We start from the raw sequence: 26,965 nt of genomic DNA on the forward strand, positions 1-26,965 counted from the left end.
GGTTGATAAAGACATACCTGACACTGTGCAATTTATTTTAAAAAATATGTTTAATTGGATTTATAGTTCCACATGGCTGGCGAGCCCTTACAATCACGGCAGAAGGCAAAGAGAAGCAAGTCATGTCTTACGTAGATGGTGGCAGGCCAAAAAATGAGAGCACTTGTGCAGGGGAATGCCTCTTTTTAAACCTGAAACCATCAGATTTCATAAGACTTATTCACTATCATGAGAACAGCACGGGAAAGACCTGCCTCCATGATTCTATTACCTCCCACCAGGTCCCTCCCACAACACGTGGGAGTTCAAGATGAGATTTGGGTGGCGGCACAGCCAAACCGTATCACCCCTGTTCCCCGAGGCCTTACCCCTGCGCACCAGGGCTTCATCCCTCCTCCCCAGGCCTCACTCCAGCACCGCACAGCCTTACTCCTGTGCTCTGAGGCCTTACCCCTACGCCCCAAGGCCTCATTCCTGTTCCCCAGGCCTCACCCCTGCACTCCATGGCCTCACTCCTGAGCCCTGAGGCCTCACCCCTGCACTCCACGGCCTCACTCCTGGGTCCTGAGGCCTCACTCCTGCACTCCACAGCCTCATTCCTGTGCCTTGAGGCCTCACCCCTGTGCAGCACTGTGTGAAGTACTAAGAACAAGCCAGGACCGGCCTGCAGCTACAGGGATGGGCCAGGCAGGGGCCCTGGAAGCCACCCAGCTGGGTTTCAGCCCCCTACAGTTTTCACTGCAAACACTGCCCTTGACCTGCAATCTTGGCTCTGTCAGCATCTACCCACTCTCAGGCCTGCAGCCCAGTCCACACAGCCCCAGGCCACCCCACCTCGTTTCTCTGGTGCTCGAGGCCCTCACTGTTTGGGGCCCGTGTCAAACACCAGGGCTGGTAGGGCTCTGAAGGTCAGCACGTTGCACCTCTCTCTATGGATGAGAAAACGGCGATGAGCCGGAGTGCCTGTGTGAGGTGCCCCGGAGGGTGGTGTGGAGTACAGAACGGGCCACATGACACCTGGCAGAGCCACCCTGATGTCTTCTAACTTTAGAAAGCAGGGACGAGGCCAGGTGCAGTGGCTCACGCCTGTAACCCCAGAACTTGGGGAGGCTGAGGCGGGTGGACCCCCTGAGGTCAGGAGTTTAAGACCAGCCTGATCAACATAGAGAAACCCCATCTCTACTAAAAATACAAATTTAGCTGGGCGTGGTGGCGCATGCCCGTAATCCCAGCTAATCAGGAGGCTGAGGCAGGAGAAATGCTTGAACCCGGGAGGCGGAGGCTGCAGCGAGCTGAGATCACACCACTGCACTCCAGCCTGGGCAACAAGAGCGAAACCCCGTCACAAAAAAAAAAAAAAAAAAAAAAAGGGAAAAGAAAAGAGAAAGCAAGCAGGGACGAGGCTGCTCACTGTCTTTGCCTCTTGACCGCCTTCCAGTAGGCCAAACCATTCTTGACCGCCCCTAAACCCAACTCTCCCTGGCTCCTCCACCCCCAGCCTCTCTTGCCTTCCTGAAAACCCTCCAGACTCCCTCCCAGGCTTCTTATCTGGTAATAAGAACAGAGAGCACCTCGGCCAGGCCGTTCCCTCTGGTTATGGCTTTTCCTCCCAGCTGCCGTCTAAGGCTCTGAAGAGCAGGGTCTGCACTGCCACACGGTGACACCCAGCACAGCACAGAGTAAGCGCTCAGGACTCCTGGCTTTCTGAGAGTGGAACTTTCACCTCTGCAGCAGCCTTGGCATGGGGACCCCTGTCAGGGTCTGAGTAAAGATGGGTATTCCCTGGAGCAGACCCACTGGCTAGGATGGGAAATTCATCGTCAGGAGCCCCTGTAGTCACGGTTTGGGGTCACTGTGTGCAAGCTCGCTAAGTCAAGGGTAGCACCGGACTGCACCCTATGCCTGCAGGCTCCCCAGAGACCCTGGCTTCTGTCCTCACAGGAGGTCCCGGTCGGAGCTCAGAGCACAGCTGTTTGCCAGAGACACTGTGCCACTAATGGCTGCACGACTCCCTGGGGTCCCCATCTCAGCCCAACGAGGGAAGGACTGTCAGCAAAGGTAACGGGCAACAGGGAGGAACCTGCAGACTCCAAGCCACCCGTGACGCAAGTCGTCTGACCTGTCCCCAGGGCAGCCTGATACACAGAGTCGGGGGCATGCCTCACCCGGCCCTTCCCCGGGACAGCCTGATACACAGAGTCGGGGGCATGCCTCACCCGGCCCTTCCCCGGGACAGCCTGATACACGGAGTTGGGGGGATGCCTCACCCAGCCCTTCCCCGGGACAGCCTGATACATGGAGTCAGGGAGATGCCTCACCCGGCCCTTCCCCGGGACAGCCTGATACATGGAGTCAGGGAGATGCCTCACCGGGCCCTTCCCCGGGACAGCCTGATACATGGAGTCAGGGAGATGCCTCACCCGGCCCTTCCCCGGGGCAGCCTGGTGCATTGGTGGGGAGCATGGCTTCTGCTGCACAGTGCACAGGGAAGAGGGTCCAGTTTCCGCGGTGCAGCCCCACAGTGCACGGGCCACCTCGGTGGGGGCAGCATCCGGGAGGCAGAACAGCCGTTAAGTGAGGTCGGGGCTGTGTCTGGACACGTCCCATGCTGCCCCTTCACCCCTGTGAAAAACAAGTCCATGAGAAGAATCTCCTTTGAAAATGCTCACCCTGGAGAAAGGGCAGGACTCTGGGGACAGGGGGTTCTGGAGGTCAAGGAGAAATACTCTTCTTCGAGCCAACACCATCTTCAAAAATAATACATCTCTTTGGTTAAGGGGAAGACATTTCACGGAAGAGCCCACACACCTTGGAAATGACCATTAAAAAGTCCTGATCCTATTCCAATTGGATTAGACAGCTGAAATCTCCCAATCCTGACTTTTTTTTTTTTTTTTTAAACTACCTCCAGTAAATTGTATCTAATAAAGTAGGCAGCATGCCACGAGAGCTGCTCCAAAGGACAGCAGCATGGTAGCAGGGGCCCCTGCCACTCCAGGGGATAGCTAGCGCTCAGAGTCCGTCTTACTTCCAGGTACAAAGATGAAAGGGCATTCTGACAAGTCAAAGGCAAAGGCAGGTAGGCAGCCTCTGGGCACAGGAGCCCACCCCTGCAGAATTTTTGCTGAGTGAGAGGGACAGAAGAACTCAGGAATATATTACACAAATATACGCAAGACACTTTTGGAAATGATGTAAAAGTTACCTGAAAGACATAAAAGAAAAGCTAATTAAACACAGAGATATACCAGGTTCATAAACAAAAAGATTCAAATGGAAAAGATGTCAATTATCTCCTTTTAATTGATATGTTCAATGTATTTCTTTTCTTTTTCTCTTTCTTTCCTTTTTTTTTTTTTTTTTAAGATGGACTCTCGCTCTGTCACCCAGGCTGGAGTGCAGTGGCACAATCTCAGCTCATTGCAAGCTCCGCCTCCCAAGTTCAAACGATTCTCCTACCTCAGCCTCCCAAGTAGCTGGGATTACAGGTGCGCAGCACGATACTGGCTAATTTTTGTATTTTTAATAGAGATGGGGTTTCACCATGTTGGCCAGGCTGGTCTCGATCTCCTGACCTCATGATCCACCCTCCTCGGCCTCCCACAGTGCTGGGATTACAGGCGTGAGTCATCATGCTGACCCCAATTCAATGCATTTCTAATAAAAACTCCTTATCCTCTATCCAGAATTTTTGCGGAATTAAAGTATATTCCAAAGTTGACAATGAAGAGTAAAGGGCCAAAAATAGCATGACAACCCCAAAGACAAAATGACAAGGTGAAGACTGTACCAGATAGCAAGACATTCTGTGGGACTAATGTAGGCCACGTGGCCTAGGTGCTGGACAGAAAGACCAGTGCAACAGAGGACGCGGGGGCACGCCCATACTGAGGTGGACACTCAATCATCCATGACAGGCACAGCAGTGCCGGCCGGAAGGCAAAGGATGGAACGTTCCATCAGTGGTACAGAGAAAACAAGTGGTTATCCACGTGGAAGAATGAAACTGGACCCTGTTGCACACCACACACAAAAGCAAACTGAGGGCAGGGGAGAAAGCAGCGCCTAAAAACACTACCTCAGGGCACAAATGATACATTTTATTTGATTTTTTTTTTTTTTTCCTTTTTTGAGGCAGAGTCTTGCTCTGTTGCCCAGGCCGGAGTGCTGTGGTATGAAATAAGCTCACTGCAACCTCGGCCTCCCAGGTTCAAGCAATTCTCCTGCCTCAGCCTCCCAAGTAGCCGGGATTACAGGTGTGCGCCACCACACCTGGCTAATTTTTGTATTTTTAGTAGAGACGGGGTTTTGCCATGTTGGCCAGGCTGGTCTTGAACTCCTGGTCTCAAGTGATCTGCCTCGCTCAGCCTCCTAAAGTGCTGGGATTACGGGCGTGAGCCACCGTGCTCGGCCAACAAAGGATACATTTTAAAAACTGATGAAGTTGACTACCCCAAAATTTTAAACTTCTGTATTGCAAAAGACACTTAATCACAGACTGGAAAAAGATATTTGTAGTGTGTATGTGACTGACAAAGGATTTGTATCCAGAATGTCAAATATGTCAAAATCCTCCAAAGAATCAACAAGAAAAAAAATCTGGGGCGTGCAGCGCAGTGGATCAGGTAAGAGGCCAGTTCCTAGTTTCCAGATAGGCAAGAACTAAAAAGATGAGGAATACAAAGTTTAGGCGAGAACGTGGGTTACAGGAAACCACAGACTGCAAAGGAGAGGAAAGGAGGAGAAGAGGCTTCCCTGGTACATGTGAAATGCGTTTCTAAACAAGAAACAAACAACAGATCTGAAGCTTTTTAAAAATGAAACAAATCTTTTAGATTTGACAAAGCTAGGTAATAAGTTCAAAGGCATTCATTAGACTACTATCTACATGTTTCTGTATATTTAACATTTCTTATAATTTAAAAAAGCAAACAGATCAAGGACTAATCTGAAGTGGTCTTTTCTAGTTACCAACAGACTCATCTATGTGGCGGCACCTCTCATCCATGTGACTCAGCCTCGGGTCAGCCAGAAGTGGACAGGGCCAGCCTCCAGCCCAGCCCCGGGAAAGGGTTCTGGTTCCGCCCGACCCCTCTGCTGTCACTCAGACTCAACCCGCTCAGCATCCCCTCACTGGGAAAGGTGCACAGGCCTGGGGCAGCTCCTGACAGCTCTATAACCTCCCTCTCAAGGGTCTCCCTGAAGGATTGTTCCCTTAAGAACTGCCATGAATTTCCTCAGGGGCCAGGACCCTGGTGCTGGAGAGAAGCTCAAAGGTACGGACAGCAGGACAGAGCAGAGCTGCTCCTCTCCTTCAGTTCCCAGCGGGGAGACGGGGGGAAATCCTGGTGCCTCCCCACATGAGTTCTCTTAACACTGCGCCCCAGGTTCTGCAGAGGATTTAGTTTTGCTTATAAAATGACAAAATCAAAGTTCAAAATGACTAAGATTAACTAAATGAAATTACTTACAGATGATATACACTTTTTAAAATGTAGGAACTAAGGCAAAGAAACGATTTTCCTTCTGTTTTTTATAATGGAGAAACTGTGATAAAAGGAACAATATTTCACCTTTAATTGCATCGTTCGATTTTCCTTATAATTTTTGGCACAAAATAAAAACAAATGACCTTCTGGCCTCAGGAGAGTTCCCCGCATATGCGTATTTACGTAGATGTGGTTTTGAGGCCATTCAAATGACAGAAATTGTTTCCCATTCTTCGTTAAGATTCAAGTGCACCAACTTCAGCTGCACAAGCAAAATCTTTGCTATGATTTCCTTTGAAATATTCATCACCAGACCATTGCGTTTCATGATTACCGGCCCACAATGCAGGGCACGGACGTTTTAAAATTCACGCCAACATCCCCATGTTTAGGGCATGCGCTGTAGTGAGAGCTGCGCATCATATTTCATGGCACAGCCAAATCTTAAAGCCTAAATGAGCCTGTCCTATCCAGGCAGCCTCAGTGACTCATTCAGTAGCTCTATGCCACCCATGTTCTATTTTGCCAGATACTTATTGGCACGTGTCTGTCCAGGTTTGAGAACATTCCAACTGGTTAAAGACAAAGGTCACAGCCAATCAAATCTAGTGAGTCATAGGACAGGTTCCCATCTCTACAGTCTCGGGGGCTGATCGGGGGAACGGAATGACCTACAGGGTCTGCCCCTTTGTCCTGGGATTCTGGTCTAATGTATGAACATTCTGTAACTGAAAGAAGCCTTTTAAAGCCATATAGTATAAAAGAAAAACATAAACTATACTGAACTTTAAAAATTCCTAATGGATATTTATTCTTTGGTTGATGTATCAGTCAGAGTTCTCTAGAGAAACAGAACCCAAAGGACATATGTACATATACATGTATATAAATAGACAGGGGGCATTTATCTTAAGGACTTGGCCCGTGCAATTGTAGAGGCTTGATGAGAACAAAATCTGGTGGGGTAGGTGGCAGGCTAGAGACTCAGGGAGGAGCCGCGGTTTAAGTCCACCCAAAAGCAGGCAGAATTCCTTCTTGCTTGGGAGAGGCCAGTCTTTGTCTATTAAGGTCTTCAATGGATGGGATGAGACCCACGCTCATATGGAGGGTCACCCTTTGCTTTATGCAAAGTCTCCTGACTTAAATGTCAACCTTGAAACCCACCCAATAGTCCCACAGACCGTTTTTTTGACAAACTTAGAAAATGACCCTTCTGATCTTAAAGTTTAAAACTTAACACTTGTTTTATCCGAGTTCCTTCCTCAGGAAAGGACTTGCAGGCTTCTCAAAAAGTATCAAAGGACTGAAACTCACCAGATCCTGACAATGAGATACCAGGCCTCTCAAAAAGTATCAAAGACCTGAAACTCACCAGGTCATAGCATCCGGACAGCTAGATGCCAAGCCCCTCATGCCAAGCCCCTCACTCATCTTGACTGCTTCCTTACCCCTGTTTTCCCATACATAATTACATTTCCTCGCTGCTATGTTTGAGTCAGTCTGAGAGATGGATTTAAGACTGAGTTCCCACCTCCTGGGCTGCAGCACCTGATTAAAGCCTTCTTCATTGGCAACAATTGTTGTCTTGGGGATTGGCTTTCTGTGCAGTGAGCATTGGGACCCAGACTGAACCCCTGGTGTTTCGGTAACAACCTCAACCAAAAAATACCTTCAGAGAAACATCCAGAATAATGCTTGACCAAATCTCTGGCAATGGTGGTTCAGCCAAGTTGACACATAAATTAACCGTTGCAGTGATGACTGCATCTGTCATCAATGATGTGGTCAGTGATGGGAATCGCTCCCATGTTCAAATTTGAAAGGCATTTTCCAGGGCTGTGTTCCTAGGTCCTTTCATAAACCAGACGACTGGTTTAAATATTCAATTTATTAACGAACAAATCAACATGCACTGAGAACCTGGGAACTCCCAGGGCTCACAGATGAGGAATGGCATAGCCAGCCTTTCTGGTGGGCAACTGAGAGTCTGGAGAGTGAACAAGGCAGCCCCCTCCTCCAACCTGCTCTCTCTCACCCTTTGCCGCTGCTGGCCCTGCAGGGAGGCAAGAATCCTTAAACAGGAAAAAATGCACATCAGCAAAAACTAGTTAAGAATCAAACACAAAAAAATGACCTTGATTTACATATTTTAGCAAGGGTCCGAGGAGAGATGCAAGGTCACCAGCAGGAGCTTAGAGCAGACCACAGGAGACTCGGCGCAGGATCACAGGGCCCGCTGGCCGCCAACTCCCATCAGGCAGGCGGCTCACTTCACAAGCTCCCATCACAAGTACTGCACCGCCTGCAAACGCCTGTCTCCTTTATGGATGAAATCAAAGACATCCTTTTAATGCTGCTCTGTCAAAACTTCATGAATTATACAAGCTCAGGAAGACTGTGGAGGCCAGAGCTGCCACTAAGTTGCAAGAAGGATTAACTTTCTGCTGCTAACCTCAGTCACCGTCAATGCTCCTCCTCCCGTTTCCCGAGTCTCAACATTCCATGTCTGATGACTCAGCATTTCTAGAAAATGCTGTATCACCACGTGGTCTAGTGAGCACCACTCTAAAGGTACTTTTGCTATCCTGTCCAAACTGATGAACTTTGCTGTTTTCTTAATTTTTGTCAAGGACGTTCTCGGCAAATTCAAAGGGAAGAGAACTGCTGTGGGCCTTGATTATTTTTTCTTTGAAGCAAGAAATGACATCACACCAGTTAATAAGTCAAAGCCTGAACTCTCTCTGTAGACTGAACTTAGCTACAAGAGCACAGGGGTCAGAGAAGGAGTAAGTGTGAGGCAGCTCTCAGTGAGCGACCCACGTTCTGTCCCCAGCCCTGCAATGACTTGTGAGGCCTGCAGGTGGGCGTGTCCACAGGCTGATGCTCACAGGCCTGCATCAGTCACACACACACACACAGACACACACACGGGCTCACCTCTGTGCACACGAGTGTGTGGCCTGCAGCCTGCTCCTAGGACATGCATGCAAGGTGTCTGCCAGGTCCCTCCACTCCAGTTTCCACTCCTGGACATCCTCGTCCACTCTCTCCTGGGACTCATTCCTGCTCTCCCTGCCTGGGAAGCGCCTTCTTCCGCCTCCACCATCCCAAGGCCCCATCCCTTACGGTGAGTCCTGTCCCTCTTCACTGACACTCTCTGGGCTGCCGCAGGCTCCCTCCACACTGCTCTGTCCTGTGCTCTGGGGCTGTACTCCCCCAGCAATCTACCAGGACACCCACGCACAGTACATCCCTCTGGGTACTACTCCCTTCCCCACAGGGACTCCTGAGGCCAGGGTAAGGCGCCCTGCTCCAACATCCCTCCAGTGCACAGCTGAGACACAGGGACACAGTGTGCCCTCTGTTCTGTTCTCGTGGAAAGAGCAGGGGCACTGAACTCAGGCCTGGCCCACAACTCCCACCCCGTATGGTGCAGGGCAAACTGAAGTCCCTGCCTCAGGTTCCAACCGCTCATCTGTAAGATGGCAATCATGATGTCCAGTACGCGAGTACACACTTTCCAGTACAAACGATGGTAAGAATTAGAGATGACATTGAGTGCGTATCACCGTATCACAGAGCTCTGTACCCAAAACAGGCGGTTAAGAGAATGGTGAAGCCTACGGTGTGTTAATACCTGTCTCACTGTAAGCGCGAATCTGAAAATTCCTCAAAACAGACAGCTTAGGTGCAAATGAACCTCAGTTTCCTCAACTGGAAAAAGGAAGAGTCAAGCTGGATAATCTAAGGGTCTCGGGACCTCTGAAACGCAGACCTGTGGAGTCCTCCATTCAAGAACGCTGCTTTGTGAAGGCTGAAACAGCCTGCAGGTGCACAGGACCTGAGAAGAAGCCCAACGAGGCCACTCCCCAGAAGACGACTTCTCATGCCTGTCTCGATCAACACGCAGCCACCCCCTCCCGGCTACTGTCAACTGCAAATGACCCAGACCTGGAGCAGGCAAACGAAGGGGACGCTGAGGAAGCAGAGGCTGTGGCAACCTGGGCCCACCACCGGACACCCCCAGGAGAGCTTCTGCAGGCCTAGCATCCACCTGGAGAGGGGACACAGCTGCTCATTTTCTAAACAGGACAGTAAAGGGCATTCATGTTGGGTTTCTGACAGCACTGACTGGGATTTCCCGAAGTTACTCGGCTGCTGGAACACGGAGCTGAGCGGCAGTAGGGGACGAGCACATCCACCCTGGAGTGGCATCCAGACAGAAACGTCTATGCATCTCCAAGATGCCCCGTCTGTCTGAGTGCTCCCTGGGCTGGGACTGCGTCTCCTGTGCCTATGTCCTTGTCATTCCTGCCCAGCTCAGTGTGTGCCGGGTGGGGAGATAGGCTGGCGGATGCCGGCCTTTCCCAGCATGAGAATGGGTGGCAGGCCCCGGAATCGTCATCTTTCACAGGCTCCCGAGATGACTCCCAGGTGAGGTGGAGCTGCAGAACCACTTTGCTGGGATATAAGCTTCTAGAGATGAGGACCCCCCACACACACCCCTCTGGGACCCCACAGACTTAGCACGGGCTGCTGCACGTGGCAGGGCCTGGGAAAATGATACAGACATCCAGCGGGCAAGCGAATGCCAGGCTAAAGTTCTGGACTGTTCACATCCCTAGAGGCTTCACACTGGGCTGTTCTGACCTCTGTTTATCACTGATGACCGAGCTTTTACAAGGACCTCCCACCACCAACCTTGAGCAAACACTTCAACCTGTCCCCTTGTAAGTCAGGCTGTGGATAAGACTCATGAATAAAAGTCTTATTGAACTAATTTGAACAAAAAGAATCCACATTCACCTAATAACCATTAACCAGGGAATTCTTAGATATAACAGAAAATGGAATAGTGAGAAGATTTTCTTAGGAGCCAAAACAAGGAAAATTATACAGGTTCTGCACAACAGTAAGAAACAAGACAGGATCTTTAAGACAGTCAAACTGTCCCCTTGTCACCTCCAGCTTCCCACTCTGGTGACTATTGTGACAACTCCCATCCTGCCGGACTCACTCCTCTCACACGAGCTCACCCAGGCCAGGCTTTCCGCCTTTGCGTTCACGTGTGTGTGCACGGACTGTGTGTATGTCTACGTGAGGCGTGATGTGTAAAACCATTTTCAAATAAGACTTTTCAAGAAATTCCCCAAAGTAAAAAGCATAGTAGAAACACACCCCTGCATCCATCACTCAGGATTCACGACGATCAATATTTGGCCAATGCCATTTCATTTATTACTGACCCCCGCTCTGCCCACATGCTGCTTGGTTATTTGAAAGCAAATCCCAGACATCACATTTTAGCCGTAAACAGCTTCTCTCAGAGATAACAACTTAGACACATAATCACAAGCCTATTATTACATCGAAATAATTAACCATGATTCCTTAATGTGATCCTGCATGCCTCCTGATCATGTGTCTTTCTGCTGTCACTTTGTTCTAATCAGGCTCCAAATGACACATACACAATGCATCTGAGAGCCAACTCTCTCACTCATTTAAAATCTCGGATTCCCTCCTCCCTCTTGCTTGCTTCTCTGTCGTGCTTTTGTGGAAGCAATCTGGTCACGGCCATGTGGGATGTTTCACACTGTAGTTCTGGCTAGTTTATTCCCCTCGTGAGTTCTATCCGTTTCCCCCTTCCCTGGCACTCCCTGCAAGCGGGACTGAGGTCTAAAGGCTGGATCCGATGCAGGTGGGATCTGTGTGTGTGCGTGAATGCTTCGCTGTTGGAGCTGTGGCCTTCGCATTTCACCGCATCAGAAGGCGTGGAATGTCTGGGGTCTCCTTCCTGGTGATGCTGTGATGATCGGCAGGTCCAGGTGTTACCAGGCAGAACCATCCATCACCAAGTCCCCTGCAAGCTCCCCCTCACGGTTCTGAATGCTATTGGTGAGCACTGGCTCGACTCCTCATTTCATTAGGGTGACAATGCAACTCTTTCACTGCCTCTGCATTTACAGCCACAGTCCTTCCTTAAGGAATAACTTGCCCACATTAAAAAAAAAAAAAAAAAAAAAAACCTATTTGATTACCAGGAAAATAGAATATTGCTTGACTCTTTCCTTTTATTTACCGGTTGGTGCCCTAGCAACTTTCACAGGTGAACTAATAAGGGCTTTACTTAGAAGTTATTATGAATTCACAGACTTTAATATTCTTGGTATGTTCTAATAAACTGCCATCATAATTCTCTCTGACGCTTAATTTTCCTATTTTTGGCTAGAGGGAGTCCCTTTAAATTGGGTTTCTGGCATGACCCCAAGAGTCTGTGAGAAGTTCCTTTGCTTTCTTTATGACTAGATGTTCCAGATTCATCTTAAACATTTCCTGGCATCAAACATTTCTCTAAGGAGCCTTGCTTACTTTTCATGGGAAATGGCTTAAGGACTCTGCAGGGGTGCTCCTCTCCACTGGGTTGATAACTGGGTCCAATAACTTTCAGTGGTCAGAGCCAGGAGATAAGACGTTACGTTTTCAAAGGGCAGAACCCACCAAAAGTTCACACTGAATCTTAATTCATATTTAAGCTTACAGGTGTTTTACTTCTTTGATTTTATGCTTGACTCTCTTTTATGTCAGCAATTGTGGTTCCTCTAACATTATCATAATTACTTACCTGCTTTGTCTTAATAGATGTATGCGCAAATATGCATTTCAGTAAGTAGGTATATAAGTCATAGTTTCAAACAGCACTAATAATATTACCAGCAATCTGAATTTTGAAAACTTTTGCAATTCTTTTTTGCTTAAGATAAATCCTGCTGAGGCTGTACATTCAAACTGCTTCAAAGTCTATTTGAAGTCATTTTTCTCTGTGTGATTAAAGTACCGACTTGATATATAGTTTAGGTTCTCTTTTCATTTGATTTTGTTCTTGCTTTTTAAGAATAGCTTTCTGATTTGGGTTTAGTTTGGCTTTATAATTACGTAAAGCAATACATGATTCAAAGTAAAAAAACCATAAAACAAAGTACATTCAGAGAAGAGAAGTCAGGCTTCAGATATGACTCTTCCACTGTATCTCATCTTCCCCATATAGACTATAACCCTTCTTCATTGGTTTCTGGTTTATTCTTTCATTAATTTTGTTTGTTAATATAAGCAAATAGGAATGTTTGTGTGCGCACACGTATGCGTTTATACTCGTACTCTGCCAACCAATCAACAGATAAGTGATGGCATATGACACACGGTTCTGCACCTAGCGCCTCCAGTGAAGAGTGAGGCAACCAAGAGTTCACCAGCGGCAGACAGAGCACCCACATTCCTTTCAGGCCCATGCAGAACTCCAGCTACGGAGTGGCAGGTGTAGAACAGCTCATTCAGCCCGTTCCACATTGACGGATATCCGTCTTTTGCTGTTGCAAACAGTGCTATGACGAACAGGACTGTAGATACGGCGTTTTTCATTTTCTCCAACTAATCTTTTGGATGGCTCCTGGGCCAACAGTTGTCCAGGCATATGCTACTTGCTAAGAGTGTGAACCACCCGTCTGTGCTCATTCTTGCTGCGTCCCTGCGTCTGCCCTGCTGCCGCACTGTGCTCCCCTCCCGGCTGTCTGCCCTCCTTTCCTCTCACCATACGAGGAAAGTCACCATGGGCTGAGGGCTCTCCGCTGTTGGGCATTAGATAATATTACCTGTGATAAAATACTATCGTGTACACGCTGTTAGTATATGGGGAGAGGAGAATACTTTCTTTATTAAACTTTTTATCCTGAAATAATTGTAGCTTCATATGTAGTTGTAAGAAACAACACAAAGCAATGCCCCTGGACCCTTTACCCAGATTAAGGCTACAGTTGTTTTTGGAGGGTTTTGTTTTGTTTGTTTTTTGAGACAGGGTTTCACTCTTGTTACCCAGGTTGGAGTGCAATGGCACGATCTCGGCTCACCACAACCTCCGCCTCCCGGGTTCAAGCGATTCTCCTGACTCAGCCTTCCAAGTAGCTGGAATTACAGGCGCCCACCACCATGCCTGGCTAATTTTGTGTTTTTAGTAGAGACGGGGTTTCTTCAGGCTGGTCTCAAACTGCCGACCTCAGATGATCTACCCGCCTCAGCCTCCCAAAGTGTTGGGATTACGGGCATGAGTCACTGCACCCGGCCATGGCTACAGTTTTAATTTACAGTAGAAAATGGTGCACATGGGAGCCACAAAGCTCCCAGAAGAGCACTGGGCTACAGTGCCCAATGGACACATCCTGATGCCACCGTCAACTGACATTTCATACACTGTACTAAATTCTTGATTCTGGTGGGCACTGGCATGCTTCAAATGCTTAATCTAGGCACATGGTTTTAACCTGTTTACATCACAATTTAATCTAGTTTGCACTGCACATTCATCAGTGCACACGTACGTGTGGGCAGACAGTAGGTGCATCTGTGTGCATGAATCTAGATGGCAGTGTGATTTCTTCTAAAAAGTGTAGCTATTCTCCCATCTCTGGATTCCCAGTGAACAAATATTAATTTGACCATAAAACTATATTATTTGAATCCTTGGCCCTTTTTTTTTCTATTTGATAACTCACACACTGATGAGAAAGAAAGTTCTCTCTTACAACTGTAATCTTTCTATCAGATTTTGGCTTCCTGTTTTCTTATCTTGATGACTCTGACAGATATATTTAATATTGCTTTACTACAATAGAATGGCTCTATGTAATTAACTTAATGCAATTTTCCTGAGTCTTTTTTAAACCTGAATACTATAACTCCTATTTTGCCTGTAGCTCAAGTTTGATTGGGAGAGCTCTTGCCAGCATTTTACTTCTAATCCTTCCATGCCTAAGAATAAATGGAAAGTTCAAGCAAAAATTGGCAACTCTAAGATTGCATGAATAAAATATTTATCTAATCCATAGATGAAAGAATATTTTTGGTGCTCTATGTCACTTTCTGGAAAAAATTCATGATCAACCAAAAACTCTGATATTTTTGTAGTTCTAAATGATTTAAATATTGGGTTAATATCAATTTATTTATTTATGAGACAGAGTCTTGCTCTATCACCCAGGCTGGAGTGCAGTGGCACGATCTCGGCTCACTGCAACCAACGCCTCCTGGGTTCAAGCAATTCTCATGCCTCAGCCTTTGTGTGGCTGGAATCAGAGGCACACGCCACCATACCCAGCTAATGTTTGTATTTTTAGTAGAGACGGAGTTTCACTATGTTAGCCAGGCTGATCTCAAATTCCTGACCTCAGGTGATTCGCCTGCCTCGGCCTCCCAAAGTGCTGGGATTACAGGTGTGAGCCACTGTGCCTGGCCTCAAAATATTTTTTTAATATGAAAGTAAAAGAATGCCAATAGATCAAGAACCCTCAGAGTTACTATCTATTGTTTAAGGAGAAAATGAACCTCTGGATTGGTGACTTCACCTGAAGCCGGCCATTTCCATGAGATTCTAATCCTTTCAAGGTAACACTGTCTTAAACAGGTCATTTATCATTTCTTCCCTTTTCTCTATCTTTTTACCATCGTTGTTTTCTTCTGGTTTTGAATTTTAGATGAAGATAAGCATAAACTAGGTATTCATCAGGGACTTTTCATACATTCACAACTATTTCGTGTAGCTGCAGACCATTACTAATTTTCATTTCCCTAACAATACTCCACAGTTTATCCATTCTATTGTTGAATATTTAGGTTCTGCTCCTTTCTTGCTATTAAAAATCAGGACTGCAGGAATCCGTGTGCACATTTTCAAGAGTCCCTCTAGAGCAGTGGCTCTCAACTGCTGTGTGCTCCAGAACCACCTGGAGGGCTTGTTAAGCACAGCCTGCTGGGCCCCGCCTCCTGCATCTCTGACTTGGCAGATTATTAAGGAACGAGACCCATAACTCTGCATTTCTAATAGAAATGCAGCATCCTTTTGATGCACCTAACAGCATCCTGCCGATGCGGATGCTGTTGGTCCAGTGATCACCCCTGGAGAATCAGTGCTCTCAAGCAGCACCCTGGAAAGAACTCTGCAATGATGGGAGCGTCTATGTCTGTGCTGCCCAATACTGTAGCCGCCAGCCACAGATGGGTCTGCAGCATCTGAACTGTGACAAGTGCGACTGAGAAATGTCATGTTTCAATCAATTCATTTAAACAACTGCATGTGGCTAGCGGCCACCATCCTAGACAATGCAGCTCTGACTGCGTGTGACCTAAGCGTGGAATACCTGGATCACACCTGGATGCACCTCCTCAACTCTCCTGATCAAGATATACAACATGTCCTTCTGCCAGCAATCCTGCACTGCCCAGTGCTAACCAGAGGAAAGCACTGTTTTGATTTCTATTACTATTGATCGGTTTTCGTCATTTCTAGAACTTCGTGTAAGTGAAATCAGGTGGTATGTTCTCTCTTGCTGGTTAAAATGTTTTGAGATTCATCCACATTGTCACTGAACAGTACTGCTCAGTATGAATTTGTTTATCCATTCCCTTGCTGACAGATACTTGCATTGTTTCCAGGTTTTGGCTGGTATGAATAAAGCTGCTATGAACATTCTGGTGCAAGTACTTTTTTGTGGACATAAATGTTCAGTTCCCATGCACATACCTAGGAATGGAGTTTGTTGAATCACAGAGTAGGTACATGTTTAGTTTAATAAGAACGTGCCAGTTTTCCAAAGTGGTGGTACCACTTAACATTCCCATCCACTGTGCCTGGGGCTTCTGGCTGAGCCACATACTTGCCACCATTTAGTGTTGTCAGCTCTTATTTTTAGCCATTCTGGTAGGCTTGCAGTAGTATCTCGCTTGTGGTTTTAATTTGAATTTCCTTGATAACTAATAATGTTGAGTATTTTTTCAAGTGCTTGTTGGTCATCAGAATATCTTCTGCTGTGCAGTGTCTATCTGAACCTTCTGTCCACTTTTAAATTGGGCTATTTGTAATGTTAAGCTATAGGAGTTTTCATATATCCTGGATATGGGTACTTTGTCAGATGTATGTATTATAAATACATCCTCCCTCTCTGTCCTTTGACTATTCAGATCTCTACTCGATTCCATTATTCCATTATCCATTCTTATGTCAATGCCACAGTCCTGATTACTGCAGCTCTGTAGGAAGTATTAAAATCAAGAAGTTCTCAAACTTACTTGCTCTTTTAAAAAACTTTGTAAATTTTATTAACTTGAATCCTTTGCATTTCCACATAAATTTTAGAATACACTGATTTGTGTCTATAATAAAGGTTAGTAGGAATTTGATTAGGATTTCACTGACTTTAAAAATCAATTTGGGGACAATTAAATTTTTTTTATTTTTTGAGAGGGAGTCTCGCTCTGTCACCCAGGCTGGAGTGCAGTGCCACAATCTCGGCTCACCACAACCTCTGCCTCCTGGGTTCAAGTGATTCTTCTGCCTCAGCCTCCTGAGTAGCTGGGACTACAGGCATGCGCCATAACGCCTGGCTAATTTTTGTATTTTTAGTAGAGACAGGGTTTCACCATCTTGGTCAGGCTGGTCTTGAACTCCTGACCTCAGGTGATCCGCCCACCTCGGCCTCCCAAAGTGCTGGGATTACAAGTATGAGCAACCATGCCCGGCTGGCAATTAATTTTTTTAACAGTGTTAAGTCTTTGTATTCATAAAACATGGTACATCTCACCATATGTTTAGATCTCTTTCTATTTCTCTCAGCACTGTCTTGCAGTTTTTAGTGTAAAGATCTTTTACACTAAAGATAGTAGTTTTAAATTCATCCCTAAATATTTTTAGGATTTTTAATGTTGTTATAAATGATACCAGTTTCTAAATTTTATTTTCCAATTGTTTATTGCTAATATACAGAAATACATTTGAGTTTTCTGTATTAACCTTGTAACCTGCATCCATGTTTTCTGGTAGATTCTTAAATTTTTTCTATCTATATAATCCAAAGCACAACTGAGCTTTTTCCCTGTCAATCCTCAAGTCTTTTATTTCCCCAGCTACACTCCCCAGCATAATACTGGATGCAAGTGGGGAGAGCAGAATTCTTGCCTTGTTCTCACCTTAGGGGGAAAGCACTTGATAACTTCACCACTAATTATGATGTGAGATGTGAGACTCTATGCATGTCCTTCAACACTGAGGAAGTGTCCTTCTACTCCTAGTTTATGGAGCTTTCTACCATGGTGGGTGCGGAATTTGGACAAATGTTATTTCCGCATCTACTGACATGGTCAAATCGTTTTCCCCTTTATTCTGTTAATGTGGTCAGTCACAGTGGTTGCTTTTGGAAGGGTAAAGCAACCTTGCAAGCCTGGGACAAATACTACTTAGGGATGATGTACTGTCATTTTTGTATATTACTTGATTTAATTTGCTAACGCTTTGCCAAGGATTTTTGCATCCATGTTATTGAGATATGTTAGTGAAAGACAGTGGTTACTAATTTTCTTATAATGTCTTTGTCTCATCTTGGGAGCTGAGTTATGCTTGCACAAAGCTTGGTCATTTGTATACTTCATGGAATTTGTTCACATTAGGTGAAGATTATTGTTATAAAATTGTTAATATTATTTTATCTTTTAAATCTCTGTGGGATCTGTAGTGATGTCCCTTCTTTTATTCATGGTATTTGTAATTTTTTTTTTCTGTCGCTTCATTGATTAGACTAGCTGGAGATGTTTCAGTGTTACTGATTTTTTGATTCTGTTAATCTCCTCTACTGCTTGCCCATTTTCTATTTCACTGATTTCTGCTCTTTTAATTTTCATTTCCTTCCCCCTACTTCCTTTGGGTTTAATTTCCCCTTCTTTTACTAGCTTCTGAAGGTGAAAACTAAAACTCCTGACTTTGAGTCCTTCTTCTTTTCATTCTCTCATATATATATAATTATATATATGAAATAATATATAATATATAAATACTATATATAAATTATATATTATATAGAATATATGTACTATATATAATATATATTATTTACATATAAACTACATGTTTTTATAAATTTTTTATATAGTATATATAATTTATATATTATTTATATATAGTTTATATATAAATCTCTGTGATCCCAGAGATCTATATATATAAAAAACTATATATTTATATATTTATTTATTTATATTATTTATTTAATATAATAATATAATTATATATAATTATATTATATATTATATATTTATATATTATTTTACATGTTTTATATATTATAACATAATAAATAATATTATAAGTATAAATACTATTTATTTATATAAAAATATATATGAGTTTTATATATATATAAAAACTATATAAACTATATATAAATTATATATACTATATATACTACATATAATTATATATATTATATATATACTTTTTTTTAACAGGTATATGGTTAGCTCCCCAAGCACTGCTTTAGCTATAACCCACAAATTCAAAGGTTACATTTTCATAATCCATTCAGTTAAAAAAAAAATTCTCGGCCGGGTGCGGTGGCTCAAGCCTGTAATCCCAGCACTTTGGGAGGCCGAGACGGGCGGATCACGAGGTCAGGAGATCGAGACCATCCTGGCTAACACAATGAAACCCCGTCTCTACTAAAAATACAAAAAAATTAGCCGGGCGAGGTGGCGGGCGCCTGTAGTCCCAGCTACTCGGGAGGCTGAGGCAGGAGAATGGCATAAACCCGGGAGGCGGAGCTTGCAGTGAGCCAAGATAGCGCCACTGCACTCCAGCCTGGGCGACAGAGCGAGACTCCGTCTCAAAAAAAAAAAAAAAAAAAATTCTCTTTTCCCTTCGACTTCTTTAAATCAAGGATTATTCAAAAGCATGCTGCTTAATTTTCAAAAATTTTGAGATTTTTATCTTTCTCGTTAATTTCTAACTTAATTCTACTAGAGTCAGATAACATATTCCATATAACTTCGATCCTTTAAAACCTTCAGACTTGTCTTATAGCCAGTAAATCACGGTGACTTGTTACTGAGTACTTGCAAAGAATGTCACTGGGTATCTGCCATTGTTGAGTGTAGTATTCTATAAATGTCAATGAGATCAAGCAAATTACTTCATAATTTTATTTAAATCAAATATACTTTTACTGATTTTTGGTCTATTTATGCCATCAATGACTGAGAAACAAAAGTCAAAGTCTCTGGTTATAACTAGTTTATCTACTCCCTTCAAGTCTGTCCATTTGTGCTTCAAGTAATTAGATGTCCTGCTAACACATTTAGGGTAGTTTATACATTTTTGATTAACAGACCTTTCATTGAAAAGAAAAAAATCCTTCTCTAGCTGTGGTAGTATGCCAAAGTATGTCTTGCAGTCTCCCTAATCTGACATTAATGTAGCCAGCCTTCTACTGACTAGTATTTGCATGATACATATTTTTTAAATCATTTTTCCTAACTGTGTCATTATATTTGAAGTGCTTCATCTGCAAACAGCATATAGTTGGATCTTGCTTGTCTATTCACTCTTACAACCTGTCTTTTAATTGAAGTATTTAATCCATTTACATCTAATATAACTGTTGATATGATTAAGTGTAAGTCTACTATCTTGCTATTGCTTTTGATGTTCTCGTCTGGGCTCCTCTTTTTTTCTACACTTCCAGCCCTCTTTTGGATCAATCAAAGTCTTGCAGTACTCCATTTTATCTTGCCTACTAGGATTTTACACCCATGTTTTATTTTGCTAGTGGTTGCTCTAGGGTTTATAGAACACATCCTTACCTCATCTGAATTTATCTTCAGTTATTTTGTACCACTTAAATATAAGAACCTTACAAGAGTTTACTTCCATTTACCCCTTCCCTGTGCTATTATAAATGCTATTTTCTAGCATTTTTATTTCTTTTCCAGGGGAAGGTGGCTATTTCACCAACCTACTAGAAATGAAACTTCAATTTTTCTTTATCAAGATGTCTGTCCCAGCTGGGCACGGTGGCTCACGCCTGTAATCCCAGCACTTTGCGAAGCCAAGGCAGGTGGATCACCTGAGGTCAGGAGTTCAAGACGAGCCTGGCCAACATGGTGAAACTCCATCTCTATTAAAATACAAAACTTAGCTGGGTGTGGTGGCAGGTGCCTGTAATCCCAGTTACTAGGGAGGCTGAGGTAGCAGAATTGCTTGAACCCGGGAGGCAGAGGTTGCAGTGAGCCGAGATCGTGCCACTGCACTCCAGCCTGGGCAACAGAGTAAGACCTTGTCTCCAAAAAAAAAAAAAAGTCTGCCCTACACTCTCACTTACCGACTCAATGGTAACAAGCTCCAAGCCATGTAAAGTAGAGCTCTCTTGTTTGTACATATACAGAGTGTTTAGAGAGGGCAAAGAGAGAAGCTCTGCACAGTTGAGGACACTGTAGCTGAGAGCTCTGTAAACTGATGGAATCGGTCCGTGTCCTTCTGTGAGCCTTTCCACCCCAATACTCTCTATCCTACTACAGCAGCTCGTGAGGACAAAACCAATCCCCGTGGGAGCATTCCTACCATATGACAGACTTTACATGAATGTAAGGAAAGCCGTCTTAACTAGAACCAATTAATAATGGAAGAGGCTGCCTTGTGAGTAGTGGGTTCACTGTCACCACAGGTAATGCAGCAGATGCTGGATGATCATCAAAAAGGGGTGCAGCAAACGGATTGCATATGGGGTGGTAGGTTCCCTAGACCTCAATGGTAAGAATCACACTAATAGCAACTACACGCTACGGCTCTGACCTGTGACACGGTACTGCGTGCCACAACTGTGCTAAGCACTTGACATTCACTATTCCATTTGGTTTATTCCTTGCAATGGTCTCATGAAGTGAATCTTACCACCAGCAATGCCTTACAGGTAAGGGAGCAGGGACACGGAGCTCTTCCATGCCAGCCATTCTCACCTGCCTCAGCTCTCCAGGGAGGGGGCCACACTAGCATACATGGTTGCAATTCCCACCCTTTTTCTATGTTTATTTTAAAAGCAAAACTCTTACAGTACAGATTGAAAGATACTCACGTCCATCCAGGGAGAGAGGTGACACAAAGACCAAGGGCAGAGGGAAGAGGAGCGAGCGCCACGGCACTGCCACATACTTTTACCAAGTGATAGCCTGCTCATCCACAAAACCTGAAATCACACCTTCTACTCCCTTGAGGGTGTCCGGGGGGATCAAAGAGAGTGACTCTGTGGATGGGCCTGGCATGGAGATCCAGAGCACTGCTATAACAGATGGGCATGTATGGCCACGTTCTTTTACTGTACTGTAAATTTCAAGTGCTAAAGACAAGATGCTGCTGGGCAAGGCAAGGCAATACTGAGACAACCATTCCAGGAAAGAGTGCAAAAAAGAAAACTGTGAGGTACTGACTACATACTGTGGGCCAAGTTCTGTGCAAATTCTTTTAACCTTTACAAATCATGGCGCACAGGCATTCCTATTCTTTTTTTTTTTTTTTTTTTTGAGACGGAGTCTCGCTCTGTCCTCCGGGCTGCAGTGCAGTGGCGCGATCTCGGCTCACTGCAAGCTCCGCCTCCCAGGTTCATACCATTCTCCTGCCTCAGCCTCCCCAGTAGCTGGAACTACAGGCACCCGCCACCTCACCCAGCTAATTTTTTGTATTTTTAGTAGAGAGGGGCTTTCACCATGGTCTCGATCTCTTGACCTTGTGATTCACCTGCCTCGGCCTCCCAGAGTGCTGGGATTACAGGTGTGAGCCACCACGCCCGGCCCCTATCCCATTTTAAAAATGAAGACACAGGTTCAGGAAAAGAAGCCACAAAATGAGCTTTATCCCAGAAAGCCTTCTCTGACCCCCTAGACTAAGCCAAATGGCCCTGCCACCTGCTCCCATGGTCCCGTCCTTCTGCCACCACAGCCTTCAGCGCCCTGCAGTGTAACTGTCTCTTCACTTGTCTCACTGCTCACTGGGGTGTGAGCACCTCACTGCTGGGCTCCTTACAACAGACACATAAAAAGAGCACCATAAATACTCAATGTGTAACTACAGATCGCCAGGCATAGAGCTGGAACTTGAACAAAGACCTTTCAGACCCCACAGAGGAACAGAAGCAATAAGAAACCACTTCCAATAGGTGGGAGGGCTCTGCTGCCAGGCCTTGGGGAAAGGTAAGCACTGCAGACAACTCGAGCCACAGCAACTTGGGATCACAGGTTAAAGGGACAAACTGCCCTTAGCCACAAGTAACTCATATCCCAACCTGGAACTCACATACTGGTGAAGACTGAGTCACCAGAAAGAGTCCACACTCACCAGGGAAAGAGGAAAAGATGTCTAGGCAGAAGAGATAGTATGTACAAGAGTGATGAATGCACACAGAGAGTTGGGGGAATGGCCAGTGGAATGATGTGGCCAAGTGTGCCAGCTTCCAACCCAAATACTCATTCTCCCCTTCTTCAATAAGAGATTCCGCAATTTTTAGCTGGGCCATTGGCACCAGGAACAAGTGGTCATGTGCCCAATCTCCTTTTCAGCTAAGTCCGGTCATGTGATTATGTTTTAGCCAATAATACGTAGGCAGAAGTACAGGCAATAATCAGGAGGCATCCTTCAGTAAAGGAGGCATGATGCCCTTCTTTACCACTTCGTCTTTCCTGCTAGCTGGGATACTGACATGATGGCTGGAACTCAAGCTGCCCTTATGGACTATGAGGTAGCACATTAAGAAGATCAGAGCATCAGGATGTGTGCCACCAATGATCTTACAGTGCCACAGATGCCTACGTCTACACTCTACTCTGTGACAGGGAGATGATATTCTGTTTTAACTTGTTTTTGTTGTTGTTGTTATTTTCCCCCACCTGTTACATGCAGTCAAAGCAAATTGAACTAACACAAATGGGGAGACCAATAATAGAGGTCAGGGAGGAGAATGAACATGAAAAATGGGACGAAGAACTAGTGGAAGGAAATGCAGGAGATAAACCTATCCTCACATAGTTTCCCTGGCCTGCAAGACTCCAGTCCGCCAGATCTCTTTAATAAATACCTAATCACCTACCAAAACACGGTTCAATTATTTAAAAAGTGCATTTTAAAATTTCCAAATGCAGGGGATTTGGTATTGCTGTTCTCTTTGCATTACCGGTTTCTATTTTAAATGCACCATGGTAAAACAGATCTATATCTATATCTATATCTATCTATATATCTCAATATATATCTATATATATCTATATATATATAACTCAGCCCCAATTTGCTGGAAGAATTTGTTGAGACTTGCTATGGCCTTCCATGTGCTCAATTTTTACAAATGCTTCATGTTATTCTCTGTTTTCAGGTGCAGACTTCTATATACAACCATTCAATTAAGCTTGTTTTTGTACTGTTGTAATCTTCTATGCCTTCTCACTTTATGTTTGTTGGCTTATCAACTAATGAGAAAGGAAAGATAAAATCTACCACAATGATTATGGATTTGTCAATCTATCCTTGTAATTCCGGCAACATTTACTTAATATACTGTAAAGCTAAGCTTCTTAGGTGCATATACATTCAGAACTGCCATATATCCCTAGTGACTTATTTATTTTAGCATCATGTAGAGATCTCCTAACACTAACACTTTTTGGCTTAAAACCTATTTTGTCTGATATCAGTGTAGCTACTGCAACTTTCTTTAGTCATGATTTTCCTATTGTATTTCTTTCCATTTATAAAATTCAAAACTTTCTGTGTCCTTATATATGTATGTGTCAATCATGAATACCACATAGTTGGATTTTAGTTTTCAAAAATCACTGTCTTTTAACTGGCAAATTTAGGCCATTTATATTTATTTAAATAACTATCTCAATATTTATTTAAAATATCTTATTCAGGATTTTTACTTTTACTGCGTTTTAAAAATATTTCTTCTCTTTTTATGTCTTCTATTGTATTGATCAAGGTTTTCTTCCTCTCCATTTTTCCCTCTACTAATTTAGAAGTTGCATGTTCCATTTCTACTCATTTAGTGGTCACCCTTTAACACTGAGAGATGGGATTTCGCTATATGCCCAGGATGGTCTTGAACTCCTGCCTCAAGTGATCCTACCACTTCAGCCTCCTGAGTTGCTGGGATTACAGGCACGGGCCCCCTCACCTGGCTGAAAGTCTGTTTCTGATGCTCTATCAGCCTCTCTGGGAGTTCTGAGGATCATGTGATATATGATATTGAAAGCTCAGCACCCTACAAAGCGTCCTCCAACACACACGAGCAGCAAAGCAGGGATCTAGGTCTCCGCAAACTCCTGGTTTAGTACTTTGGTTCTCTCTTTTTTTTTTTTTTTTTTTTTTTTTTTTTTTGAGACAGAGTCTCGCTCTGTTGCCCAGGCTGGAATGCAGTGGTGCCATCTCGGCTCACTGCAAGCTCCACCTCCTGGGTTCACGCCATTCTTCTGCCTCAGCCTCCCAAGTAGCTGGGACTACAGGCGCCCGCTGCCATGCCCGGCTAATTTTTTGTATTTTTAGCGCAGACGGGGTTTCACCGTGTTATCCAGGATAGTCTCAATCTCCTGGCCTCGTGATCCGCCCGCCTCAGCCCCCCAAAGTGCTGGGATTACAGGCGTGAGCCACTGCGCCTGGCCCTTTGGTTCTCTATTAAACCCCTTTGCTCAATCTGATTAACCCAGGAGGTCTGGGCCTAACCCAGAGTAGATGCTCACAAGAACACTGACGAATGAGGCTGAATGAAAAGGACCCTCACAGCCAGGCTGTGGTGTGCAGACTTGATTTGACAGCCAATGGAGGTGCCAGCGAAGACGACTGGGCAGGAAGGCGGTACGACGGCTCTCGAGATGACACGGAGCTTCTGTCCCTCACAGCACCGACAGAACAGAATTCAGACAGCGCCATTTCCAGGTCCCTGAGGGGTTGGCTATCAAAAAGCACTCCAAAAGATCTCACGTGAAAATGTACAAAGAAGGGATATTAGATTGTATGCATCTATTTTTCTAAACCTGCACAAAGACGTCCATTATTCACTTGAGTGGATATAGCTGAGGATCAATGAGACGCCTTCCCTAAACAAGCCTATTTCTCTCCAGAGAAAAGGTTTTGAAGTTGCCTGGGAAGGGTTAAGACTCAGAATTAACAAAATGCCTGCTTCCAGCACCTCCTGGGTTGTCATGGTGACATTTCCAAGTGGAAATCATTGATACCAAGCAGTCCTTTCCCCTCGGTTCTCCTAATAGATGTGCTGACACACATTAGGGAAAACAAGGGAGTCTGCAAAGGCCGATGCAGGCGATCTCAGCTAGCAGCTCCATCGGTCTCCATTTAAGCCATAACCTGGCCTGGATTCCTAGCCTGGGAGGCGCTCCGGACTAGGACATGCACCGTCCACATCACTGCTTCATTGCCTTGGAGTAAGAACAACAGTCGGGATGTTAAGTCTGAATCACATGCTTTGTGGGGTGTTTTTCTGTTTTGTTTTTGAGACTGGGTCTCGATGTCGCCCAGGCTAGAGTACAGTGGCGTGATCACAGCTCACTGCAGCCTCAACCTCCGGGGCCCGACTGATCCTCCCACCTCAGCCTCCCGAGCAGCTGAGGCCAGAGGTGTATGCCACCACACTCGGCTAATTTTTGTAGAGACCAGGTCTTGCTATGTTGCCCAGGCTGGCCTCAAACCCCCAGACTCAAGTGATCTGCCCTCCTCCACCTTCCAAAGTGCTGAGATTACAGGTGTGTGCTACTGTGCCCAGCCTGAATCAGTCTTTTAATACTATCTTTTTTAAAAAGCTCCCATGGGGTGGTGTCTTCAAGGCCTACTAAGGAATAAAGGGCTGTTTGCCCATGTATTAACTACACGCAGACTTCTGTAGAAAATGAGCATCCGGTCTGATTTTTAAATCTGTTTTCCTCCCTGCTGCCTGCCCTGGGGTCTGGCTGCCGGGCCTTGTTTCTGCTACCATCACTGTTGGAGTGGGGACGTCCTAGACCCTGCAATCAGAGCCCTTGTGGTTTTATGTGTTTTTTTTAACTTTTATTTGGAATGCTTATGGGCACACACAATCATTGTATATATTTATGAGGTTTCATGGTTTGTCCCCGCCGCCTCAGCATGCTGGCAGAGCTCTGTGGAAGGCATCCTGAAGAGGCATCCACACGAGACCTTCTGATATCAATTGTGGGGTTCAGTCACCCTCCGCAGTGTTCCAAACAGGGAAGGCTGCTCACCCAGTTCTAGAAAAACACAGTGTTACTATGTTAATAAAACCGCCAGAGGCACAAAATAGATTCTGTGCTTCAATATCTGGAATAAAAATAGTTGCTTTCTACAGCCTGGAACAACATTATGTGGATCTGGTTTCCACAAAGTACACGATTTCCTCTTTCCTCGTGAGTTTTCTGGGTCACATCTATTTCTTCGCCGAGTCTGTACTTCTGCTTCAACAGTTAGAAGAGTCTTTCAGTATCATTTTTCCTGGAATAATTTGCTATCCATCATTTTTATGGCAGTATTAAATTTTAAGAGGGAATTGAGAGGGATAGAAAATCTATTGCATATTCCAACCCCAAAAGAAAGCCTTTAATAAATTTAGAAC

General features: G+C 44.8%; 2 protein-coding genes across 4 annotated transcripts in view; one reads left to right on the forward strand and one right to left on the reverse strand.

Moving 5' to 3' along the window:
* TBC1D22A (TBC1 domain family member 22A) overlaps positions 1-26,965 on the reverse strand; it is a 417,738-nt gene that overhangs the window by 67,846 nt on the left and 322,927 nt on the right. Inside the window, exon 12 of one of the 3 annotated variants that reach the window (XM_050805879.1) lies at positions 19,226-26,603. The exons of the other annotated variants lie outside the window; for them this stretch is intronic. Within the exon in view, the coding sequence (XP_050661836.1) occupies positions 26,559-26,603 (45 nt within the window). The 3' untranslated portion in view covers positions 19,226-26,558. Of the gene's footprint in view, positions 1-19,225; positions 26,604-26,965 lie in introns of those variants that run through there. 3 annotated transcript variants of the gene reach the window in all.
* CERK (ceramide kinase) overlaps positions 1-26,965 on the forward strand; it is a 461,681-nt gene that overhangs the window by 32,185 nt on the left and 402,531 nt on the right. The window lies entirely within an intron of this gene.

The sequence above is a fragment of the Macaca thibetana genome, chromosome 10 (assembly GCF_024542745.1).
Source record: "Macaca thibetana thibetana isolate TM-01 chromosome 10, ASM2454274v1, whole genome shotgun sequence".
NCBI lineage: Eukaryota > Metazoa > Chordata > Mammalia > Primates > Cercopithecidae > Macaca > Macaca thibetana.